The 22,040-nt window shown below is 60.4% G+C and overlaps 6 protein-coding genes across 6 annotated transcripts; 4 read left to right on the top strand and 2 right to left on the bottom strand.

Moving 5' to 3' along the window:
* Positions 1–248: 248 nt before the first annotated feature.
* On the bottom strand, positions 249–934 carry IUM83_01035 (Actin-related protein 2/3 complex subunit 3; the record flags this gene model as incomplete). The annotated part of the gene is made up of 3 exons (XM_067924863.1): positions 249–391; positions 478–585; positions 661–934. 3 exons carry the CDS (start codon positions 932–934, stop codon positions 249–251), a joined length of 525 nt encoding a protein of 174 aa, XP_067788683.1.
* A 3,167-nt stretch (positions 935–4,101) lies between these two features.
* On the top strand, positions 4,102–5,280 carry IUM83_01034 (LRAT-like domain; the record flags this gene model as incomplete). The annotated part of the gene is made up of 1 exon (XM_067924862.1): positions 4,102–5,280. The coding sequence occupies one exon, from the start codon at positions 4,102–4,104 to the stop codon at positions 5,278–5,280; it is 1,179 nt and encodes a 392-aa protein (XP_067788682.1).
* A 1,322-nt stretch (positions 5,281–6,602) lies between these two features.
* IUM83_01033 (lipin-like protein) lies at positions 6,603–8,609 on the top strand (the record flags this gene model as incomplete). The annotated part of the gene is made up of 1 exon (XM_067924861.1): positions 6,603–8,609. One exon carries the CDS (start codon positions 6,603–6,605, stop codon positions 8,607–8,609), a length of 2,007 nt encoding a protein of 668 aa, XP_067789109.1.
* Positions 8,610–9,058: 449 nt separating this feature from the next.
* On the top strand, positions 9,059–10,910 carry IUM83_01032 (Tetratricopeptide repeat-containing domain; the record flags this gene model as incomplete). The annotated part of the gene is made up of 7 exons (XM_067924860.1): positions 9,059–9,122; positions 9,204–9,262; positions 9,326–9,451; positions 9,522–9,680; positions 9,752–9,901; positions 10,689–10,798; positions 10,871–10,910. 7 exons carry the CDS (start codon positions 9,059–9,061, stop codon positions 10,908–10,910), a joined length of 708 nt encoding a protein of 235 aa, XP_067788559.1.
* A 7,670-nt stretch (positions 10,911–18,580) lies between these two features.
* IUM83_01031 (uncharacterized protein) lies at positions 18,581–19,171 on the top strand (the record flags this gene model as incomplete). Its single annotated transcript, XM_067924859.1, has 1 exon — positions 18,581–19,171. One exon carries the CDS (start codon positions 18,581–18,583, stop codon positions 19,169–19,171), a length of 591 nt encoding a protein of 196 aa, XP_067788545.1.
* Positions 19,172–19,946: 775 nt separating this feature from the next.
* On the bottom strand, positions 19,947–21,805 carry IUM83_01030 (kinesin-like protein; the record flags this gene model as incomplete). Its single annotated transcript, XM_067924858.1, has 2 exons — positions 19,947–19,952; positions 20,030–21,805. The coding sequence occupies 2 exons, from the start codon at positions 21,803–21,805 to the stop codon at positions 19,947–19,949; spliced, it is 1,782 nt and encodes a 593-aa protein (XP_067788912.1).
* Positions 21,806–22,040: the final 235 nt, after the last annotated feature.

Here is a 22,040-nt window from a genome sequence, read left to right as displayed (position 1 = left end):
AGAGCAAGAAAACCAAGTCTGTGTACGTGCGTTCTGTTCGGACGTTAGTCTGGTAAATCCCACGTCAAAATGGCGAGACAAGAGCTGCTTGTTCACCGCTGGCTGGCTGCTCCCGACACGTACACCACCTGCCGACCTACCTCCTTTCCTCCCCAGCGCATTTATTGTTTCTGTATTAGCGCGGGGAGCGGCAGATCATCGAGCGAGCAACAGTCCTTCGTCGCTCGGTTGCTGCCAGGGGTGGAACTCTAACGCGACAGCTCCTTGTTCATGAATTTTCGCTTGGCGAACAGCATCCACCACTTGCTCTTCTCGCCGTTCGGGAACACCTCATCCACCAGGCGGAAGGCGATGGCTTCACGCAGCTGCTTAAAGAACGCGCGAATAGTTTCTGTCAACAGCAACAGCAACAAACCACACTCGTCAGTGGGAAGAAAGCTTTTAAAGCCCATCAACCGCTCTAGAGCTGCCGCCAACCTGCTTCGTTCGCGCTCGACGGCGCGCGCACCAGTCCGCCCAGAGGGAAGCTCGAGTCGCCGGGGATGGCGAACGAGTCCACCGCCGTCTGCTGCAGGATGCGCGTGGCTGCGGACACGAATTGAACACAATTATCAGAGCTGTTTTATCGGATTTTTGCTGCTGCTGCTGCTTGCCACGCACCGTCGGCCTTGCTGCTGCACCTGTCCAGCTTCTTGAGGCACAGGTGCACGAAGAGCGTGCCGTAGATGAGCACGCGGTCGGCGTTGCCCTTGATCTCGAAGTTGGTGAACAGCACGTTGGCGCGGAAGAGCGTGAGGATCTCGTCCACGATGTCGGGCTGGTCCTCGGGCGCGGGCGGCGCCGGCCCGCGGGCGCGCGTCTTGATGGGCAGGATGGCGCAGCCGCAGGCCTCCTGCGCCTGCAGCTCGTTGAGCGTCGAGTGATACGCAGGCATGCTGCTCGATTGTCGGATCGGGCCCGAAGAAGAGAAGAGCGAGTATGCGACGCCGTAAGCTGATTAGGGAGAAGTGGGGTGGCGCACACCAACACCTCTGGAGTTTGATGTCAAGCGCAAAACCTGGGATAGTTGATGAAATACACCTTAGATAAAACCGAGCGGATTTTCTTCACCGCGTGATTTTATCTACAGTAGACCACATTGTATATCTGCTGCAGTTTTCTTTGAATCGAAGTTCTCGACACGACGTATGGGGTGAGTACTGTCACTCACAAGAGGAATGCTTTGGCTCAAGCCCAATTAGCTCTCATCTTACCGTTTAGAAGTGTGCTGGTAATAGTACAAATAAACATATTTTTTTTTTTCGTGTTACGATTCAGCTAGCAATTTTCAAATACTCCATTCGCTCCAGTACGTACTCTGCTCGAGGATTGAGGCGAACTGTGTAGTCTTCGTTGCCATTCAGATACACAATGAGCTCTTTAAAAAGTTGGTTGGTTCTGATCTAGCCGATTGATCGTGTACTATTGCGTCCTATCTTAGTTCTGCTTCTCGTTGGATACAGCGTTCTGCTTCTCGTTCACATGGCGACCGCTTCTTCAACGCAGTAAACCACTAGTATCCGAGCAAATTTATACTCACCTCCAGGTGAAATTGTCTGTCAGACCTTCCGATAAACAATTTGGACGATTTCAATTTGTAGGCACTTCGGATCGGACGCTACCTTTTTGCAGCGTACCTGGCTACTGAGTTCCAGACCATGTGGTCTCTTCGTCGGTACAATGACGGCTAGTTAGCTGGTCTAATTTTCGAGAACGAAGAGAGAGGTGTCAACACCCAGATGCTCAATGATGCAGCATAAAAACTCCTGCAGGTGGAGCCGACAATTCAACGGGTTCCAAAGAGCTGGATCATTGCTGTCCTGAAAAAGGCGGAGGTTCCAGATAGCAAGAACACCGCGGCGCTGAAAAAGCGGACGACGCCACAAATTCGAAGGGTCTCTAAGAGCTGGAACATTGCAACACTGCGGCTCTGGAAAAGGCAGACGACGCCACGACTAAACTGAAGTCTGTCGCCGCGAAGTACCCAGAAAGCTTGAGCCAGGACACCCTGCAGCAGTTGGTGAAGGTTGAAGAGTTGAGGAAGACGGATATAATGTCTAGAACAAGGTCAAAGAAGACTGCAGATGGAATGCACAGGGGAGTCGAACCATTCCCTGGTATGAAAACCGCTCCTGTGTTGACGTCACACGTGGGCCGTAACCTCCAACGTTTCGCCGAGAAAGGCAATCGTCTGTTAACTTGTGTTGTGGTCGCACGTCCGGCTAAGCAAGGTGGTGGTGATGTTTTTCTCATTTCAAGCTCGAAGCCGGGGGAGAACGACTGGTTGTTGCCTAAAGGAGGCTGGGATGAGGGTGAGAAAATTAAAACCACGGCTAGGCGTGAAGAAGGGGGTACGTGAAAGACTTTTTGTTGGGCGTTGTTCTACAGGTTGCGGGAATTCTCCCGACGAAGTTGGAGAAACTCCAATTTACGGACAAGGAAGGCAAGGGCTACGTATATTATCCTGTCAAGTATGCAAGCCTTCGGGTCAGATCTACCGTCAGTTTCTATTTGGCCAAGACCTGTACGATGCAAAGGATTTTAGCTCCATCCATCGTGTAGTGAATTTCAACTCTCTCTACTCTTCCACCATTGATAACATGACCTAGGCAATTTGGTGAAATCGAAAAAAGCGACGTTTTAACCGATCATGTCTACATGACTCATGTAGAAAGAGCTTCACACCATTTCTACAATCTCGATGCAAAATCAGCAACAAAACCTTCACCGCAGAGCTGTCATTCTCATTGTGTACTGGAAGAAGAACGTGAAGTCGATAACACATGTAAGGTAGACGCAATGTTAAAGGCTACGAGACGAGATCAAGGAGCTTCAGTTCCCTGTCAAAATCTCTGCCCGGGCACGCAACCAAATCGAACTCATGGGGCTATTTCGCGGGGGTACCTGCACGACTTTCACTGCCCTGGCGACTTCAATTACGGACCGTAATCATCAAATTTAGCAATTACTATTCGCAGTGCAAATGTTGTGGATCACGATCAAACTGCAAATTACAAGTTGCAGTCTCAGCAGGCATTGATGTCGATCATAACGTTGAGCTTTTTCCATGGAGATCTGGCCCGGGAGTCCTCTTTTTTAGTGGTATCGCCGGTGTCAGTCCGGGTTTGCCACATCTGGATCTGTTGGAATACCTTGAGCAGATGAAGATATTCGCGAGCTTTAGCGCGCTCGAGCGTTCCTTCATCACCCCCATGCCCCGCTTGATGCGCAAAAAGCAGACCTGGCCGAGGTTGTGCTGGCCAAAATTGCCATAACGCCCAACCCCACGGGAACTAGCCTAGCCAGATACCTTCTCGGCCGAGATGATCAACCTCCACAGCAGCTCCTTCGCCGTATTTTCGATTGTTTGTCACCTGCGCTTGGGCAATAACCTCATTGAGGCGTGGACTGGATCCGTCACGTCCGATGCACCTCATAACTCCTGAAGGCTTGCTCGAGACGCACCCAACGCCCCTGACGTGAGCCGGCACCACGCCCCTGGCTCTCGTGGAGCAGTGCGGTGCGCAACGGACGCAATGCGTCAACACCAACAAGCCGTTCAGCCCATTGACGACGCGTCGGTCCGTTCAAGTCGTCGGCTCGCCAGGTCGATTGTCAGTTGCGCTGCTCTCTATTTCCAGGCCCGGCCGAGGGAGATTCAGGACACCAAGCACGACAAGCAAGGCAACAACTCGCTCGTCACACGCTCGTCTTACCCCGTCAACGGCTCGAAACACGTCGTACAAATAATATCCACCAGACCCCATCCATTCCCATCACTCAGATGTTCATTTTTGGACTTACGCGGTGCCTTTGCCACTCACCACATACTTGTACAGCAGCTCTTCTCCCCCCGCCCGCCTTGATCCCCTTGCCACTCCTCGCTAGCAAAATCAGGCAGGTCCTCATTCGCGTCTGCGACAGGTGCCACTCCGCTTTGCTTACGAGTATCCGATCCCCGCGCCCGCCACACCACGCGGGACTCGTCACGGGCAGGAGCGAGTTGACTGACTGACACACACGGGAATTCGACGGGAGGAGCGCACGACTAGGGAATTCGCAATGGGCGGGGTCTACACTCGCGTACAGAACATCTCGTCGCTGCGGCCGGGGGACCACATCTGCATCTGGGACTACAGTCGCTGGCCGTTTTCGTACCAGCACCACGGCATCGTGTGGGCGTCGGGGGACCAGCCCGCCGACATCCGCGTGTGCCATGTGTGGAGCCCGTTGCAGGGCTACAAGGAGGCCCAGGCCGACTCGTGCTTCCGCATCTCGACGCTCGAGGAGTTCCTGTACAACCGCAGCCTGGACGACCTGCGTCTCGTGGAGTACCACACGTCGGCGTTCCGAGACTTCCTGTCCAAGTGGGGCGAGGTGCACCGGGGCAAGTCGGACCTGCCCGAGGTGGTGCTGGCGCGCTGCAAGTTCCTGCTGGGCCTGGGCAAAGGGGACTTCAACATCTTCACCCAGAACTGCGAGCACGCGGCGCACTGGTGCAAGACCGGCCAGCAGTGGTCCAAGCAGACGCTCACGCTGGTGCGAGGCCGCGTGCCGTTCGAGAAGCGGCTGTCGAAGGAGGACGTGGACGCGCTGGAGAAGGAGATCGAGGAGATCAAGGCCGTCTCGCGCACGGTCGTGAACAACGTGCTCAGGTTATCGGGGTCCAAGGTCTATCTGCGCGTTCATGGCAACAAGTACGTCCGGATCATGGACGACGGGGTCCATGTGGACGTCGTGCCTCAGGGTGAGGGCGAAGACACGTGCGGCCGCACTGCCTTCCGTCTGGAGTGCTACTCGAAGGAGTACAACTGCGTCAAGGTGGCGTTCTTCCACGAAGAATCGGGCCGCTACATGTTCAGTCGCTCGACGTTCTCGTGCTTCCGCGACCTGCGCATGAAGAAGGCCAACTGTCTGCGCGGCACGTCCGGCATGCGCTGGGAGTACTCGTCGGGCGGCCACCTGAACAGCATGAACCAGCACCGTCGATACATCGGCACGCGCGACGACGGCCTGCTGGTGGATGTGAGTCTGCGCGGAGACGCGTCCTACTTCGAGTTCGTGCCGTGCGTCACCGAGAAGGCCAAGGTCAACGGACATATCGGGTCATACGTGCCGCCGGACATCACGCTCATCACTCGGGCTTACAACCACGCCAAGAGCGTGGAGGAGACGAGGTCAATGAGCATGCTCGAGTTCGAGGAGGAGCAGCGCAGCCTTCCCGAAATCACCCATTTATGAGCGGGGCGAGGGGAGGAGAGCACAGCTGCTAGTCGGGCATCACCTGGTCAATGTTCCGACCGTGATCATGATCATGGCTGCGCGAGTGGTTGAAGTGACTTGGTACATTAGAGAAGCCTATTAAAGGGCACATCCGTCACAAACTTTTTTCACTGCATTCACAAACTAGATCATTGCCGTCCTAGATACACTTGTCAAGCGGGGCAACTTCAACAACCTGCGCCAAATCTGTCATCAACAAGAGAAGTGCAAGTTGCAGTCCTCTGCTGGGTGGAGAAAACAAAACAAGTAGTCTGCTTGATACAGCACAGTGCTCACTGGCAGCTCCTCTGTCGAAGTGTTCGAGACCACGAATCGCAACAAGCGATTCACGGTTGCTTGGCTGCCTGCGGCCTTTTTGACGACACATGTCGTGCGGTGCGGCACGGTGCGTCGCCAGCCGATCCCCCTTATGTCATGGCACCAGTCAACGGCAGCATACGCCTCACATCCTGCCGCCGCACGAAGGGGAGATCTTGCGCTCGTGCGTCTCGTTGTCGTCTCCACGAACACGAAAGTCGCATAGGCCGAATCCCCGGGATTCCCGCCCAGCGTGTCATCGAGCGGGGGCCCTGATGAAACGCAGTCAAATCGCGCTGTGTTCCGAGCTCGAGATGCAAATTTATCTCGGGATCGAGTGTACTTTTAGGGGTAACTAACCAAACCGTATTGGATACATGTACACTGACGAAAAGTGTAGGTCGCTGGGCGCGACCGTTGCCCTTGGGCCGACAATCGCTGCATTACAGGCAACGCTCGACGGTCTGTAGCGGGCCCTCGTCGACGAGCACACTGCTCGTTTTATTTTAGCCTTGTCACCTGCGCGGCGGCGATGACGTCCGCTTGAATCTCGCTGGTTGACATTGAACATGCGTCGGGATTGGGCGAAAACAAGCGGGTTTTGCATGCGATAAATTCGTGTGCTTTTTTGCGGGAACGCGGCGGTCCAGCTGCGTGCACAGACACACAGACACACAGCACACACACACTGGGCACTTGCCATTTTGCCACCGTCGCCCACACACAAAGAGAGGGCGAGAGAACCCGCACAGTCTCCGCAGGCGATCGGATCTCGTCGCCGCCCCCGTCCGTTACTCAGCGCGTCCCTCCGGTCCAGTCTTATCTGAGTTGACCCGTATTTCTACCCATTACGACGCCACGACTGCAGCCCGACTCCAGTCAAGCGCAGGAACACGCCAAGCTCCTTCCGCCACACGCTCCGCCCGCAGCTCTTGCCATTCCGCATCCGGCGTGGCAGGCGGCGCACCGACTCCGCGCTCGAGATGAACGTCATCTACTCGGTCAAGGACTACGTGAGCAACGTGTTCCACCAGGACTCGGGCTCGGGCGCCATCGACGTGGTGGCCGTGCAGCAGCCCGACGGCCTGCTGCGCTGCTCGCCGTTCCACGTGCACTTCGGCTCGCTGCACAAGCTCAAGCCCGAGGACAAGCAGCAGGTCACGCTCGAGGTGAACGGCCTGGCCCTGGACAACGTCCGCATGAAGCTGGGCGCCGCGGGAGAGGCCTACTTCGTCCACCAGGTGCAGGAGCCCGTGGACGAGAGGGACTACCTGGCCTCGCCGCTGCCCAGCCCCATCAGCAGCATCGGCGATGCTCAGGAGCTGCTGGCGCAGGACGAGGTCTTTGCCGCGGCCAGCGCCATAGAGCCAGAGGACGAGGACGTGGCCGCTGTTAAGAGAAGCGCGTCCGCCGACCGCTTGACATGGGGATGGGGCGCGCTACCCATCGTGCGGACGGGGGACGACTCGGTGGACGACCTGCCCACGATGGTCAAAAGTGCCTCCGTGTACTTCGACGCCGTGGACATTGAGGCCACCGCAGCGCTGGCCGCGGCCGGCGCCGTGGACTACTTCGACCACCCGTCCATGTCTCTGTGTGGCCACCTGCTGCACCAGGCCGACACGGAGCAGGACGTGCACCGCATCTTCTCCGAGCACATCGTCACGTTCGACGTGTTCCGCGCCAACCCCGCGACCGTCCTGGCCGACCCGAACCTGCGCTTCATGGTGGACGGGAAGCTGTCGCTCTACGATGCCAACATGCAGGCGTACCTCGTGTCGCGAGTTTTGTTCCCGTACTCGCCGCACATGAACGTGGGCGTGGCGCCAAAGGGTGATAAGGAGGACGAAGAGCTGGATGCAACCGCGAAATCGTTCGCTTCAGACGTCGCTGAAGTGGAAAAGGGAGTTGCTCGGTGTGACGAAAGTGTCAAGACCCCTGCGGCGACTATTTCTCGCTCGAATATGGGCCGAGGGCTCACCCTGGAGCCGCTGCACGAAATTTGCAGCGATGACGGCGGGTCGACGCAAGACACCTCTAGTTTTACCAGTGAACCGTACTTCAAGAAAAGCCTCAAGCCGTCGCAGGAGGAGCTGCTCAGCATGGGCCTTCGAGTGGGCACGAACGATATCTCGTTTGTATTGCGCTCGCATGGTGCAGGAGAGGTGGCTCGCGTTAGTGCCAACCTCTACTTGTGGCCAGTTACCGCAAAGGTTGTGATCGCCCAGATCGACGGCGCGATTTCCAGCAGCGCTGCCACGGGTAGTATGTTCAAGCGCAGAGACCCCGCTGCGATGCACCCAGGAGCTCTCGAGTTTTACTCGAAGCTCGCGCGGAATGGCTACCGAGTCGTATATGTTACTTGTCACGGTCTGTCACAGGCTAACATGCTGCACACGTTACTCCACAACAGCACCGGAGAGGACGGAGAGATCGCACTACCCATGGGCCCGGTACTGCTGTCACCCGATCGTCTTCTTGCCACGTATAGCAACGAGATGATTGACGCACAAGATTTCAAGGTGGCTGCGCTCGGAGCTCTGCGTTCACTCTTCCCCCGAGAGGTGAACCCGTTCTACGCGGCGTTCGGCACGACCCAAACGGACAGTATCGTGTTCACACAGGTCGGCGTCTTCTCCGGCAAAGTGTTCGTCGTGGACCCTGCTGATGGCACTGTACGACACCGCTCCCTGCTGGGCTTCCATGAGTCCTACTCGAGTCTGATGGATCGCATGGATGGCATGTTCCCTCCGATTTACTCCCCGACGACCCAAGTTCCGTCGTCGGCGCCAAACAACTTACAGCTGGTCGTCCCGACACTTCACTCGGTGCCGAGCAACCTGAGCACAACCTCGAGGGTGTCCTTAGTCGACGATGAGGAACAGCTCGTGACGTCGGAAGCCGTTGCGTCCCAAGTACGGACACGAAGCCTCGCCGACGAGGCGTACAACGACATCAACTTCTGGCGGATTGAACCAGGCCGCGTGTAGGCGCTCTAGCCCCCACTTAACTATGCTAACTAAATTGAAATTGTCTTCTAGGATTCCCTCGTTGCCATGCCTCCCAAGGACTTGCCACGCTGCGGTGGTCGTTTCGGAGCGGATCCGTGAAAACGGACGACTGCTAAGAGCCCGACGCTTCATTTTGCCTTCGCCTTCCAGCCCAACGCTGCGCGTTGCTGAGCTCTCCATCTTATTGCTGCCATTGACCACCCAAGATGCGGCGTCGCCTTGTCAAGGAAAGGCTCGCAGGTGATGTATCGGGTCATCTTCCTGAAGTGGCCGGATCCTCAGCTCTGGATGAGCGACCATCAAGTGGATCGACCCCCCACCATTCGAAAGGCGTAGCATGGGGGCCTGCGCAAGGCCCTCCAGCCACCCCAGCCCCCAAGTATTTGTTTACCAGTCCAGTAGCCCCTCCGCGCGGTGGATTGGACACGATGCGGTCGCTTGACCTGAGGGACAAGAAGAAGTTGCGGTGTATTTGGCTCGCACCCGATGAAGGTACTTCTCATGTTGAACTGCAGCTGAGGGGAAGCTTTGAAGGTCGTCATTGATTCACTCACTTGGCTGTTGTTTCTGTAGGAGACCAGCAGATTGTGCGCCCACCGCCGCTAGACAGCATGCAATATGCCCAAATAAATGTAAGTATGGACGAAGTCAAGGGATGGTCGTCACGCCTGACTTATTGTCTGCTGGGGGTTCAGGCATCGATGTTCGGCCACAACGTCATGGAGAAGATTAAGCGCGCGGACAACCTCTCAGTGCAACTTGAACGCAGCGACCGCTTTATGGATGCGATGCACACCTACGAACAGGCTGCTAAGATGCTCGTACGTTGGATATCCCGTTATCTCTGCTGTTGGCCACCGCCTGACTGGGGTTGGTATTCTGATTTTACAGCACCGCTGCATACAAAAGCGCGAAGAAGCACCCGGCGTTATGATAGACGAAATCAAGTGGCTACGTATTGACTATGAAATTCGCTGCGTGCAACTCGTTGCACTCTGTATGTGTGGGGCGCGCAAGACTGCGGCAGGAGGCGATAACACGGCATTTTTGGTACGTCTGCGTCACGAGCGAATTACTTGCGAACATATCGTTTAACGGCTGGGGTTTGTTTTGTTTTGCAGTTGCTGAAGAAGGCGGAGGAATTGACAGCTCGAGATGGACTCCAATATTGCAAAAAGCACATTCAGCGGGCTGCGGTTTACCAGAACATGGCAAATTACTACAAGAAGCAGAAGAAGTATCAGGCAGCGCTCCAGGCTGCCGAGAAAGCGGTGCGAATCAACGATAAGCTCGCACTCGTCGACCGTTTTCCGATTGCGTACTTTTTACAAGCATGCTTGCATGGATTACTGCAAGAACCTGCGAAAGCTGGATTCATGTACACGGCGTGCCTTACGGTGGCTGAAGCGCAACGCCCGAGTCACGGTGGAAGTTCATCAAATGAGAGTGCCCAAGCAGCAGAAGTCTTTCATACGCTCAAGGCTGCAACCCTCCACAACCTGGCCATTGAGTGGGCGAACCTGAACATGCCCGACCAAACTCGTGATGCACTTGCAGGTGCCATGGAGGTGGGCGTTCACTATCTTCCCCAGACGCACCCGGTTGTAGTGCGTATCCTCGAAACCTACAAGGTGATGCGAGAAAACTTCTTGTTCCACAACAACCGGAGCGTGGCTACACCCATGGCAACTCCACCACCCAGTGCTACTCGACCGAACGCTCCCGTTCGTCCTACCTCTCCACCGCCATTGGATAATGCTAGCAAAAGACCGTTGCCACCAAGTTCACAGAAGACAGCACACGAAGTACCAGGAGATGTAACCAGCCCTCGAACCAGACGACTATCAGTTCGCGAACCACATCGTCCCGAGACGGAAGATATTACTCCAGTGCCGCCAGCATCTCGACGACCGACGAGTCCAAATTCGGCCTCAGTTATCTCTCCTCGTGCAAGAGTTGTCAAACGGCCAACAACAACTCCCGAAGTACCATCCGGTCTATCAGGACAGACACTACCGCCTGGAGCCACACGCACCTCACATCTTTGGGCCGTGCCAGACAAAATCTATGGCCACTCTTTGGGTGCAAAATACAACCCTCACAAGGAACGTGTTCTCGAAGAAGCAAGGACGTTTGGTATTCGACGAAGAGCTGCAATGCGGATACAGGTATAAGTGTAGCGTTGGTGCGAGGGTTTTGGACCAAGCTAAGATTGTTTTTTGCTTCTGTGATTATTGCAGAAATCCTGGCGAAGTGCTCTCTTACGGCATCGAGCAGTAAAGCGAAAGGAGGAAGCAGCAACAATGATGCAGTGCACATATCGGATGCATCAGCAGAAAGCGCAATACGAGCAGACACTTCATAAAATTCGGCGCATGCAAGCAGTTTGGCGTGGTGCACTTGCCCGGACACGTAGAAAGGAGACTCTCGCTTCAATTGTTCAAATTCAAGCTGCGTGGCGGGCCCGAAACGAACGCACGAAATATGCAATCTGGAAAATCCGCATGGTAATACTCCAGTCTGTTGTGCGTGGGTTCCTAGCAAGAGCTGCACGGACTCGAATGCACAACGCCGCGACGGAAATTCAAGCTCAAATACGAAGGCACTTGTGCAAGCAGAAGTTTAACCGAATTCTCGCAGCTGCTGCTATGATTAATCGCACGTTACGTGGTATGCACGCGCGGAAGCAAGTGTCAAACGCAAGCACAAACGTTATCGAAGGTATTCTGGATAATATTGTGGTGTCTGTGGTTGTAGCCGACTTGGAACTCCGTGCAATGAATGCTGCTGTGGAAGGTGCTCTCGACTACATCGTGGCAATAGCTTTGCTTGAACCACCACCCGACGCTGCACAAGCCGACGAACATGCTACCGGTAGTGATGAGTCGAATTCCGTTGATGATACCTCTATGTCAACGGGCGTGAATGACGATGTCTCTAAGGAGGTAGAATTGGCTCCTACTCAGCTGATAAGCACTTTGGATAAAGATATTGAGCAAACCCAATCTGAAACTGTCGACGATAGCATGCACGCTCTTGAGACAACGATTGAGGTCGCAATGGATTCTTCAAACATTAGCCAACATGGAAATACTTTCCCGCTGCGGAAGAGTGAGTCCGATCGCGCGATATTAGGGGCGATGATGAGCTCAACTATCACAAAATTCGTTGATATTGCTATCAACGGGGCGATTGAAGATTGCACTAACGACGTCAGATACCAGATTCAATCCCACCACAAGAGCAAAAACCCCAAACGTATTTTACAAGAGGATACTAATGGACCGCCGACGGAACAAATTCAAACCTCAAACCAAGTCATTCAACCAAATTTTTTGCACGCAAGAATAACATTAGCCACGAACGGCGGTAAGTGGACGCGGTGAGTGCGCCGGCGGTGGAGCCCGTGGAGTCCGTGGAGCCGGAAGCTGCGTCGGTGGAGGCCGAGTCCATGGCCGTCGAGGCGGTGGAGACCGTCGCCGTCGTGGAAGCGGTCGTGGAAGCGGTGAGTGCGGCTGCGGCCGACGTGCAGGCTGAGGCAGCGCCCGAAGCCGCGGTGCCAACCGAGAGTGCCGCCACGAGCTCGGTCGAGCCGGCGGTGGACGCAGAAGTGGACGCGGTGATGGCGGCCGTGCTGTCTGCGGTGTCGAGTGCGCCGGCGGTGGAGCCCGTGGAGTCCGTGGAGCCGGAAGCTGCGTCGGTGGAGGCCGAGTCCATGGCCGTCGAGGCGGTGGAGACCGTCGCCGTCGTGGAAGCGGTCGTGGAAGCGGTGAGTGCGGCTGCGGCCGACGTGCAGGCTGAGGCAGCGCCCGAAGCCGCGGTGCCAACCGAGAGTGCCGCCACGAGCTCGGTCGAGCCGGCGGTGGACGCAGAAGTGGACGCGGTGATGGCGGCCGTGCTGTCTGCGGTGTCGAGTGCGCCGGCGGTGGAGCCCGTGGAGTCCGTGGAGCCGGAAGCTGCGTCGGTGGAGGCCGAGTCCATGGCCGTCGAGGCGGTGGAGACCGTCGCCGTCGTGGAAGCGGTCGTGGAAGCGGTGAGTGCGGCTGCGGCCGACGTGCAGGCTGAGGCAGCGCCCGAAGCCGCGGTGCCAACCGAGAGTGCCGCCACGAGCTCGGTCGAGCCGGCGGTGGACGCAGAAGTGGACGCGGTGATGGCGGCCGTGCTGTCTGCGGTGTCGAGTGCGCCGGCGGTGGAGCCCGTGGAGTCCGTGGAGCCGGAAGCTGCGTCGGTGGAGGCCGAGTCCATGGCCGTCGAGGCGGTGGAGACCGTCGCCGTCGTGGAAGCGGTGGAAGCGGTCGTGGAAGCGGTGAGTGCGGCTGCGGCCGACGTGCAGGCTGAGGCAGCGCCCGAAGCCGCGGTGCCAACCGAGTGCCGCCACGAGCTCGGTCGAGCCGGCGGTGGACGCAGAAGTGGACGCGGTGATGGCGGCCGTGCTGTCTGCGGTGTCGAGTGCGCCGGCGGTGGAGCCCGTGGAGTCCGTGGAGCCGGAAGCTGCGTCGGTGGAGGCCGAGTCCATGGCCGTCGAGGCGGTGGAGACCGTCGCCGTCGTGGAAGCGGTCGTGGAAGCGGTGAGTGCGGCTGCGGCCGACGTGCAGGCTGAGGCAGCGCCCGAAGCCGCGGTGCCAACCGAGTGCCGCCACGAGCTCGGTCGAGCCGGCGGTGGACGCAGAAGTGGACGCGGTGATGGCGGCCGTGCTGTCTGCGGTGTCGAGTGCGCCGGCGGTGGAGCCCGTGGAGTCCGTGGAGCCGGAAGCTGCGTCGGTGGAGGCCGAGTCCATGGCCGTCGAGGCGGTGGAGACCGTCGCCGTCGTGGAAGCGGTCGTGGAAGCGGTGAGTGCGGCTGCGGCCGACGTGCAGGCTGAGGCAGCGCCCGAAGCCGCGGTGCCAACCGAGAGTGCCGCCACGAGCTCGGTCGAGCCGGCGGTGGACGCAGAAGTGGACGCGGTGATGGCGGCCGTGCTGTCTGCGGTGTCGAGTGCGCCGGCGGTGGAGCCCGTGGAGTCCGTGGAGCCGGAAGCTGCGTCGGTGGAGGCCGAGTCCATGGCCGTCGAGGCGGTGGAGACCGTCGCCGTCGTGGAAGCGGTCGTGGAAGCGGTGAGTGCGGCTGCGGCCGACGTGCAGGCTGAGGCAGCGCCCGAAGCCGCGGTGCCAACCGAGTGCCGCCACGAGCTCGGTCGAGCCGGCGGTGGACGCAGAAGTGGACGCGGTGATGGCGGCCGTGCTGTCTGCGGTGTCGAGTGCGCCGGCGGTGGAGCCCGTGGAGTCCGTGGAGCCGGAAGCTGCGTCGGTGGAGGCCGAGTCCATGGCCGTCGAGGCGGTGGAGACCGTCGCCGTCGTGGAAGCGGTCGTGGAAGCGGTGAGTGCGGCTGCGGCCGACGTGCAGGCTGAGGCAGCGCCCGAAGCCGCGGTGCCAACCGAGAGTGCCGCCACGAGCTCGGTCGAGCCGGCGGTGGACGCAGAAGTGGACGCGGTGATGGCGGCCGTGCTGTCTGCGGTGTCGAGTGCGCCGGCGGTGGAGCCCGTGGAGTCCGTGGAGCCGGAAGCTGCGTCGGTGGAGGCCGAGTCCATGGCCGTCGAGGCGGTGGAGACCGTCGCCGTCGTGGAAGCGGTCGTGGAAGCGGTGAGTGCGGCTGCGGCCGACGTGCAGGCTGAGGCAGCGCCCGAAGCCGCGGTGCCAACCGAGTGCCGCCACGAGCTCGGTCGAGCCGGCGGTGGACGCAGAAGTGGACGCGGTGATGGCGGCCGTGCTGTCTGCGGTGTCGAGTGCGCCGGCGGTGGAGCCCGTGGAGTCCGTGGAGCCGGAAGCTGCGTCGGTGGAGGCCGAGTCCATGGCCGTCGAGGCGGTGGAGACCGTCGCCGTCGTGGAAGCGGTCGTGGAAGCGGTGAGTGCGGCTGCGGCCGACGTGCAGGCTGAGGCAGCGCCCGAAGCCGCGGTGCCAACCGAGAGTGCCGCCACGAGCTCGGTCGAGCCGGCGGTGGACGCAGAAGTGGACGCGGTGATGGCGGCCGTGCTGTCTGCGGTGTCGAGTGCGCCGGCGGTGGAGCCCGTGGAGTCCGTGGAGCCGGAAGCTGCGTCGGTGGAGGCCGAGTCCATGGCCGTCGAGGCGGTGGAGACCGTCGCCGTCGTGGAAGCGGTCGTGGAAGCGGTGAGTGCGGCTGCGGCCGACGTGCAGGCTGAGGCAGCGCCCGAAGCCGCGGTGCCAACCGAGAGTGCCGCCACGAGCTCGGTCGAGCCGGCGGTGGACGCAGAAGTGGACGCGGTGATGGCGGCCGTGCTGTCTGCGGTGTCGAGTGCGCCGGCGGTGGAGCCCGTGGAGTCCGTGGAGCCGGAAGCTGCGTCGGTGGAGGCCGAGTCCATGGCCGTCGAGGCGGTGGAGACCGTCGCCGTCGTGGAAGCGGTCGTGGAAGCGGTGAGTGCGGCTGCGGCCGACGTGCAGGCTGAGGCAGCGCCCGAAGCCGCGGTGCCAACCGAGTGCCGCCACGAGCTCGGTCGAGCCGGCGGTGGACGCAGAAGTGGACGCGGTGATGGCGGCCGTGCTGTCTGCGGTGTCGAGTGCGCCGGCGGTGGAGCCCGTGGAGTCCGTGGAGCCGGAAGCTGCGTCGGTGGAGGCCGAGTCCATGGCCGTCGAGGCGGTGGAGACCGTCGCCGTCGTGGAAGCGGTCGTGGAAGCGGTGAGTGCGGCTGCGGCCGACGTGCAGGCTGAGGCAGCGCCCGAAGCCGCGGTGCCAACCGAGAGTGCCGCCACGAGCTCGGTCGAGCCGGCGGTGGACGCAGAAGTGGACGCGGTGATGGCGGCCGTGCTGTCTGCGGTGTCGAGTGCGCCGGCGGTGGAGCCCGTGGAGTCCGTGGAGCCGGAAGCTGCGTCGGTGGAGGCCGAGTCCATGGCCGTCGAGGCGGTGGAGACCGTCGCCGTCGTGGAAGCGGTCGTGGAAGCGGTGAGTGCGGCTGCGGCCGACGTGCAGGCTGAGGCAGCGCCCGAAGCCGCGGTGCCAACCGAGAGTGCCGCCACGAGCTCGGTCGAGCCGGCGGTGGACGCAGAAGTGGACGCGGTGATGGCGGCCGTGCTGTCTGCGGTGTCGAGTGCGCCGGCGGTGGAGCCCGTGGAGTCCGTGGAGCCGGAAGCTGCGTCGGTGGAGGCCGAGTCCATGGCCGTCGAGGCGGTGGAGACCGTCGCCGTCGTGGAAGCGGTCGTGGAAGCGGTGAGTGCGGCTGCGGCCGACGTGCAGGCTGAGGCAGCGCCCGAAGCCGCGGTGCCAACCGAGTGCCGCCACGAGCTCGGTCGAGCCGGCGGTGGACGCAGAAGTGGACGCGGTGATGGCGGCCGTGCTGTCTGCGGTGTCGAGTGCGCCGGCGGTGGAGCCCGTGGAGTCCGTGGAGCCGGAAGCTGCGTCGGTGGAGGCCGAGTCCATGGCCGTCGAGGCGGTGGAGACCGTCGCCGTCGTGGAAGCGGTCGTGGAAGCGGTGAGTGCGGCTGCGGCCGACGTGCAGGCTGAGGCAGCGCCCGAAGCCGCGGTGCCAACCGAGAGTGCCGCCACGAGCTCGGTCGAGCCGGCGGTGGACGCAGAAGTGGACGCGGTGATGGCGGCCGTGCTGTCTGCGGTGTCGAGTGCGCCGGCGGTGGAGCCCGTGGAGTCCGTGGAGCCGGAAGCTGCGTCGGTGGAGGCCGAGTCCATGGCCGTCGAGGCGGTGGAGACCGTCGCCGTCGTGGAAGCGGTCGTGGAAGCGGTGAGTGCGGCTGCGGCCGACGTGCAGGCTGAGGCAGCGCCCGAAGCCGCGGTGCCAACCGAGAGTGCCGCCACGAGCTCGGTCGAGCCGGCGGTGGACGCAGAAGTGGACGCGGTGATGGCGGCCGTGCTGTCTGCGGTGTCGAGTGCGCCGGCGGTGGAGCCCGTGGAGTCCGTGGAGCCGGAAGCTGCGTCGGTGGAGGCCGAGTCCATGGCCGTCGAGGCGGTGGAGACCGTCGCCGTCGTGGAAGCGGTCGTGGAAGCGGTGAGTGCGGCTGCGGCCGACGTGCAGGCTGAGGCAGCGCCGAAGCCGCGGTGCCAACCGAGAGTGCCGCCACGAGCTCGGTCGAGCCGGCGGTGGACGCAGAAGTGGACGCGGTGATGGCGGCCGTGCTGTCTGCGGTGTCGAGTGCGCCGGCGGTGGAGCCCGTGGAGTCCGTGGAGCCGGAAGCTGCGTCGGTGGAGGCCGAGTCCATGGCCGTCGAGGCGGTGGAGACCGTCGCCGTCGTGGAAGCGGTCGTGGAAGCGGTGAGTGCGGCTGCGGCCGACGTGCAGGCTGAGGCAGCGCCCGAAGCCGCGGTGCCAACCGAGAGTGCCGCCACGAGCTCGGTCGAGCCGGCGGTGGACGCAGAAGTGGACGCGGTGATGGCGGCCGTGCTGTCTGCGGTGTCGAGTGCGCCGGCGGTGGAGCCCGTGGAGTCCGTGGAGCCGGAAGCTGCGTCGGTGGAGGCCGAGTCCATGGCCGTCGAGGCGGTGGAGACCGTCGCCGTCGTGGAAGCGGTCGTGGAAGCGGTGAGTGCGGCTGCGGCCGACGTGCAGGCTGAGGCAGCGCCCGAAGCCGCGGTGCCAACCGAGAGTGCCGCCACGAGCTCGGTCGAGCCGGCGGTGGACGCAGAAGTGGACGCGGTGATGGCGGCCGTGCTGTCTGCGGTGTCGAGTGCGCCGGCGGTGGAGCCCGTGGAGTCCGTGGAGCCGGAAGCTGCGTCGGTGGAGGCCGAGTCCATGGCCGTCGAGGCGGTGGAGACCGTCGCCGTCGTGGAAGCGGTCGTGGAAGCGGTGAGTGCGGCTGCGGCCGACGTGCAGGCTGAGGCAGCGCCCGAAGCCGCGGTGCCAACCGAGAGTGCCGCCACGAGCTCGGTCGAGCCGGCGGTGGACGCAGAAGTGGACGCGGTGATGGCGGCCGTGCTGTCTGCGGTGTCGAGTGCGCCGGCGGTGGAGCCCGTGGAGTCCGTGGAGCCGGAAGCTGCGTCGGTGGAGGCCGAGTCCATGGCCGTCGAGGCGGTGGAGACCGTCGCCGTCGTGGAAGCGGTCGTGGAAGCGGTGAGTGCGGCTGCGGCCGACGTGCAGGCTGAGGCAGCGCCCGAAGCCGCGGTGCCAACCGAGTGCCGCCACGAGCTCGGTCGAGCCGGCGGTGGACGCAGAAGTGGACGCGGTGATGGCGGCCGTGCTGTCTGCGGTGTCGAGTGCGCCGGCGGTGGAGCCCGTGGAGTCCGTGGAGCCGGAAGCTGCGTCGGTGGAGGCCGAGTCCATGGCCGTCGAGGCGGTGGAGACCGTCGCCGTCGTGGAAGCGGTCGTGGAAGCGGTGAGTGCGGCTGCGGCCGACGTGCAGGCTGAGGCAGCGCCCGAAGCCGCGGTGCCAACCGAGTGCCGCCACGAGCTCGGTCGAGCCGGCGGTGGACGCAGAAGTGGACGCGGTGATGGCGGCCGTGCTGTCTGCGGTGTCGAGTGCGCCGGCGGTGGAGCCCGTGGAGTCCGTGGAGCCGGAAGCTGCGTCGGTGGAGGCCGAGTCCATGGCCGTCGAGGCGGTGGAGACCGTCGCCGTCGTGGAAGCGGTCGTGGAAGCGGTGAGTGCGGCTGCGGCCGACGTGCAGGCTGAGGCAGCGCCCGAAGCCGCGGTGCCAACCGAGAGTGCCGCCACGAGCTCGGTCGAGCCGGCGGTGGACGCAGAAGTGGACGCGGTGATGGCGGCCGTGCTGTCTGCGGTGTCGAGTGCGCCGGCGGTGGAGCCCGTGGAGTCCGTGGAGCCGGAAGCTGCGTCGGTGGAGGCCGAGTCCATGGCCGTCGAGGCGGTGGAGACCGTCGCCGTCGTGGAAGCGGTCGTGGAAGCGGTGAGTGCGGCTGCGGCCGACGTGCAGGCTGAGGCAGCGCCCGAAGCCGCGGTGCCAACCGAGAGTGCCGCCACGAGCTCGGTCGAGCCGGCGGTGGACGCAGAAGTGGACGCGGTGATGGCGGCCGTGCTGTCTGCGGTGTCGAGTGCGCCGGCGGTGGAGTCCGTGGAGCAGCCTTCGTTGGTGGCTGTCCCGGTGCAGTGCGAGACGGTTGAGGACGACCCCGCTGTGGCGGTGTCTGGAACCGAAAAAGCAACCGAAGAAGCGGCCGCCGCAGTCGAAGGTGTGCCGGCGGTGGACACCGACGTGGAAGCTGCCGTCGAGAACCTGGTGACTGGCGTGATGGTCGCGGTTGAAATGGCGGTGGCGACCTTCGTGGGAGATGAGAGCAGCGCGCCCAAGTCTTCGGGGTCCGTTACGGAAGCCGACGCGGACGTGCCCGAGGAGCAGGCTTCGTCGGTGATTTTGGTTGATTTTGTTGAATGTTCTGCTCCGATGGAGCTATTGGAGGAGAAAGTTGTTGGTGCTTACGCGGATATGATGGGCCTCGATGAGCAGAACTTGGTGGAACTTGGTTCAGCTTCTGAAGGGGTGGACGGAGAGGTTGAATGCGTAGTCGAAGACGTCGTGGCGGTCGTTGTGGCTATTGACGAGGCAGCAACTATGAAGGACGACGATTTACGAACACCAGAAGAAATATCGTTTTGAGCCTTGAGTGCGGCTCTAGTACCTTCGCAAAAAGTGCCTTCTGGATACCGTTATGCTTGTCTGAGCAGTATTGAGGTGGTATGCCTGTTGTATTGGACTAGAGACGAGTAAGAAAAGAAATGTATTTATTTGCTGCACATTTGCTTTCATCGCATTGACTGTTTGAGTTTGCTTACTCGTCCAACTGCTCGCGGCGACGGCGGCTGTAGGCACATACAGTCAACATAAGGTAAACGAAGTGTCCATTGATAAATGCATCAAACTCACTTACCTTGCTGTCGGGGGTCTCTTGCTTGCACTCTTCCTGCTCTTCTCATCTGCGCCACTTGAACTGCTCGATGATTTTTTAGTTCCCTCCTTGCTTTCTTTGCTTCCTCCGTTTGATGCCGATTGAGATTTATCCTTGCTGCTCGAAGACGCCAGTGAACTTGGTGTCACCTCCACCTCATTGGCAAACGTGATTTCCACGTCCTCCTCTGTTGCAACACCGACACGCTCGAGCCAGTAGTTCATGCTGAGAGCGTTACCCATACCATTAGTCGCCTCGAAGTCGCGAGTACGCCGTTCCGGCATCTCCAAGTCAAGTTGCACAACGTTATCACTGCGCCAACGCATATTGAGCGGATCGATCAGACGATTGCGTCTGGCGTATTCGCTTTCAATACGGCGAGCACCCCGGCGTGATATCGGGCGCCTGGGACGCAGTGACGAAGGCTTGGTCTCAAGTCGGCTAACCTGCCAGGCATCTTGATCGGCGTCGTATCGAGCTCGTTTCTCAAGACTTTGTGCCTCATCCAGAGGCACGAAGTGACTTAGCAGCAAATGCTTGAGCTTGAGCTGCCGAGTGAGCTCACGCACCGTGTCCAGCATGTCTTCTTTCTCAGCTTGGAACTCAGCCTTCAGATCCTCGATTTCAGTAGTAGCAGCCTTGTGCTTGGCCCAAAGTTTCTTGAGCTTCCGAGTCTTGTCGTCAACCGCCTCTTGCAGGGTGGTATGCTGCTCCTCGAGGAGCATATTGGAATCCTCTTTCTCAGCCAGCTCTTGAGCGAGCTGCATTTCTTGCCGTTTTTGAGCCTCGATTCGTGCTTGAGCCTCGCGAAGCTGACGTTCCTGCTTGGCTGCTTTATCTAACACGCGCCCTCCCGAAATGAGCTTGTGTTCAAGCGCTTGCAGCTGGTTAACCATTTCGTCTTTCTGCTTCGCCATTGCTTCCTTTTGTTGCGCTTGAGACTGCAACTCACGTTCAAGCTGGTCCCTCTCCTCTTCCGTTCGAGACTGCGCAGCAAGCAACGCTTTCATCTCTTCTTGAGCTTTTTGTTTTAGCTCACGCTTCTCGCGTCGGGCATCTTCCTCCAGCTTCCGTAGAACTTCCTCACTCACGCCTTCACGCTTCACTACCGTTTTCTCGACGATGCGCTCTACGATCTGTGGGCCTGGGGCCGCGTTACTTCCACTGCCATCTTTTGAGAAGGCTTTGCCTTCAGCACCAGACATTACGGGTCCATTCTTCTCCTGAGCGGCAAGTGCTTCACGCAGCTCCTTAATCTTCTCCTGATACTCGCGAATCTTGGCATCCTTGGGGTCCTCATTAATTTTAGGCTTGTTCTTGATGTTCTTGGCGCGGTTAGCGTAACGCAGTGTGGACAATGTTTCATTGTAATTGTAGTCGGCAGGCCCACAATTGGCAATCATGACGGTCTTCGCATTGCCGCCAAGTGAGTCCTGCAGCAACCGGGTGAGCTTCGAGTCACGGTACGGGATATGCTGTGACTTGCCATCGACTAGTGCAGAGATGACGTTGCCCAACGCCGAAAGACTCAAGTTGATTTTAGTAGCTTCTTTCATGCGATCTCCAGTGGCACCCGTCTTCGACTGCCGCTCACTACCAGCCAGATCGACGAGGTTAAGCTTGCCCACGCAAATGTGCGGCTTGGCATTCGCCTCGGTTTGCGCAGTCGAGCAGGCTTCGACAGTGATGGTGAACATGGAGTGCGACCGAGAGGACGTCTGGTTCATGAGCGTGGCGCCAACGCTTCGGTTCTTCTTGCCCTGTTGCATGACAGCATCAATTTCGGCAGCGGCTGCAACTTGGCGAGACGTCAGGTCTTTCACGAAGACACCTGCATCCACGGTCTCCTTGAGCTCGAGGCGGTTCTTAGGGTCAGGTGCAAGAAGGTCGCGGATCTCTTCGTTGTAGATCTCGAGGTACGACGCGTACACCATGAACTGCTTGTTGTCAGCCTCGGCTGCGATGCGGTCGAAGATGTGCGAAAAGGAGTTCGGGATGATCCCCTTGGCCTCGGGCGGCTCCGAGTACCCCTCCATGGTGTGCGACTTGCCGGCGCCCGTCTGGCCGTACGCGAAGATGGTGCCGTTGAAGCCGTTCACGACCGACTCGACGATATCCGTTGCTGCCTGCGCGTACACATCCTGCTGCGAGCTTTCGGGCGGGATGGCGGCATCGAACGTGAACTTCTTGGGCGGCTCTCGGTCGTCTGCTTCCGGGTTGGACAGCGAGATCTCGCCCTGTGCTGGGCTGGCGTGCACGATGTACGTGCGCCCATCTTGAACCTCTTTGGTGCTGAGAGGGCGGATACGTACGCACACGCGAACGCTCTCGCTCTTGCTGGCCATGGCAGGAACCTCAGGCTGGGGGGCTCGTCGGATCGGTTCCGTCGCTTCGGGCGTCGACCCCTAAATGACCCCTAAATGGCGGGGCGGGTGGGGCTCGAAACGGAAGCGACAACCGACAAGGTCAGCGACCAGACTGAGCGACGCCTGTATCATACTCGAGGCATGGTGAACTTGGTGACTTTGAGGTCATGCACAGGAGAACTGAGCTGGTTGATGATGTTCGCTCCGCGGTCCG

The sequence above is a fragment of the Phytophthora cinnamomi genome (genome assembly GCF_018691715.1).
Source record: "Phytophthora cinnamomi strain GKB4 chromosome Unknown Contig53, whole genome shotgun sequence".
In the NCBI taxonomy this organism is placed as follows: Eukaryota; Oomycota; class Peronosporomycetes; order Peronosporales; family Peronosporaceae; genus Phytophthora; species Phytophthora cinnamomi.
Note: the sequence above shows the minus strand (reverse complement) of the source record. Positions and strands in the feature narration are given on the sequence as shown.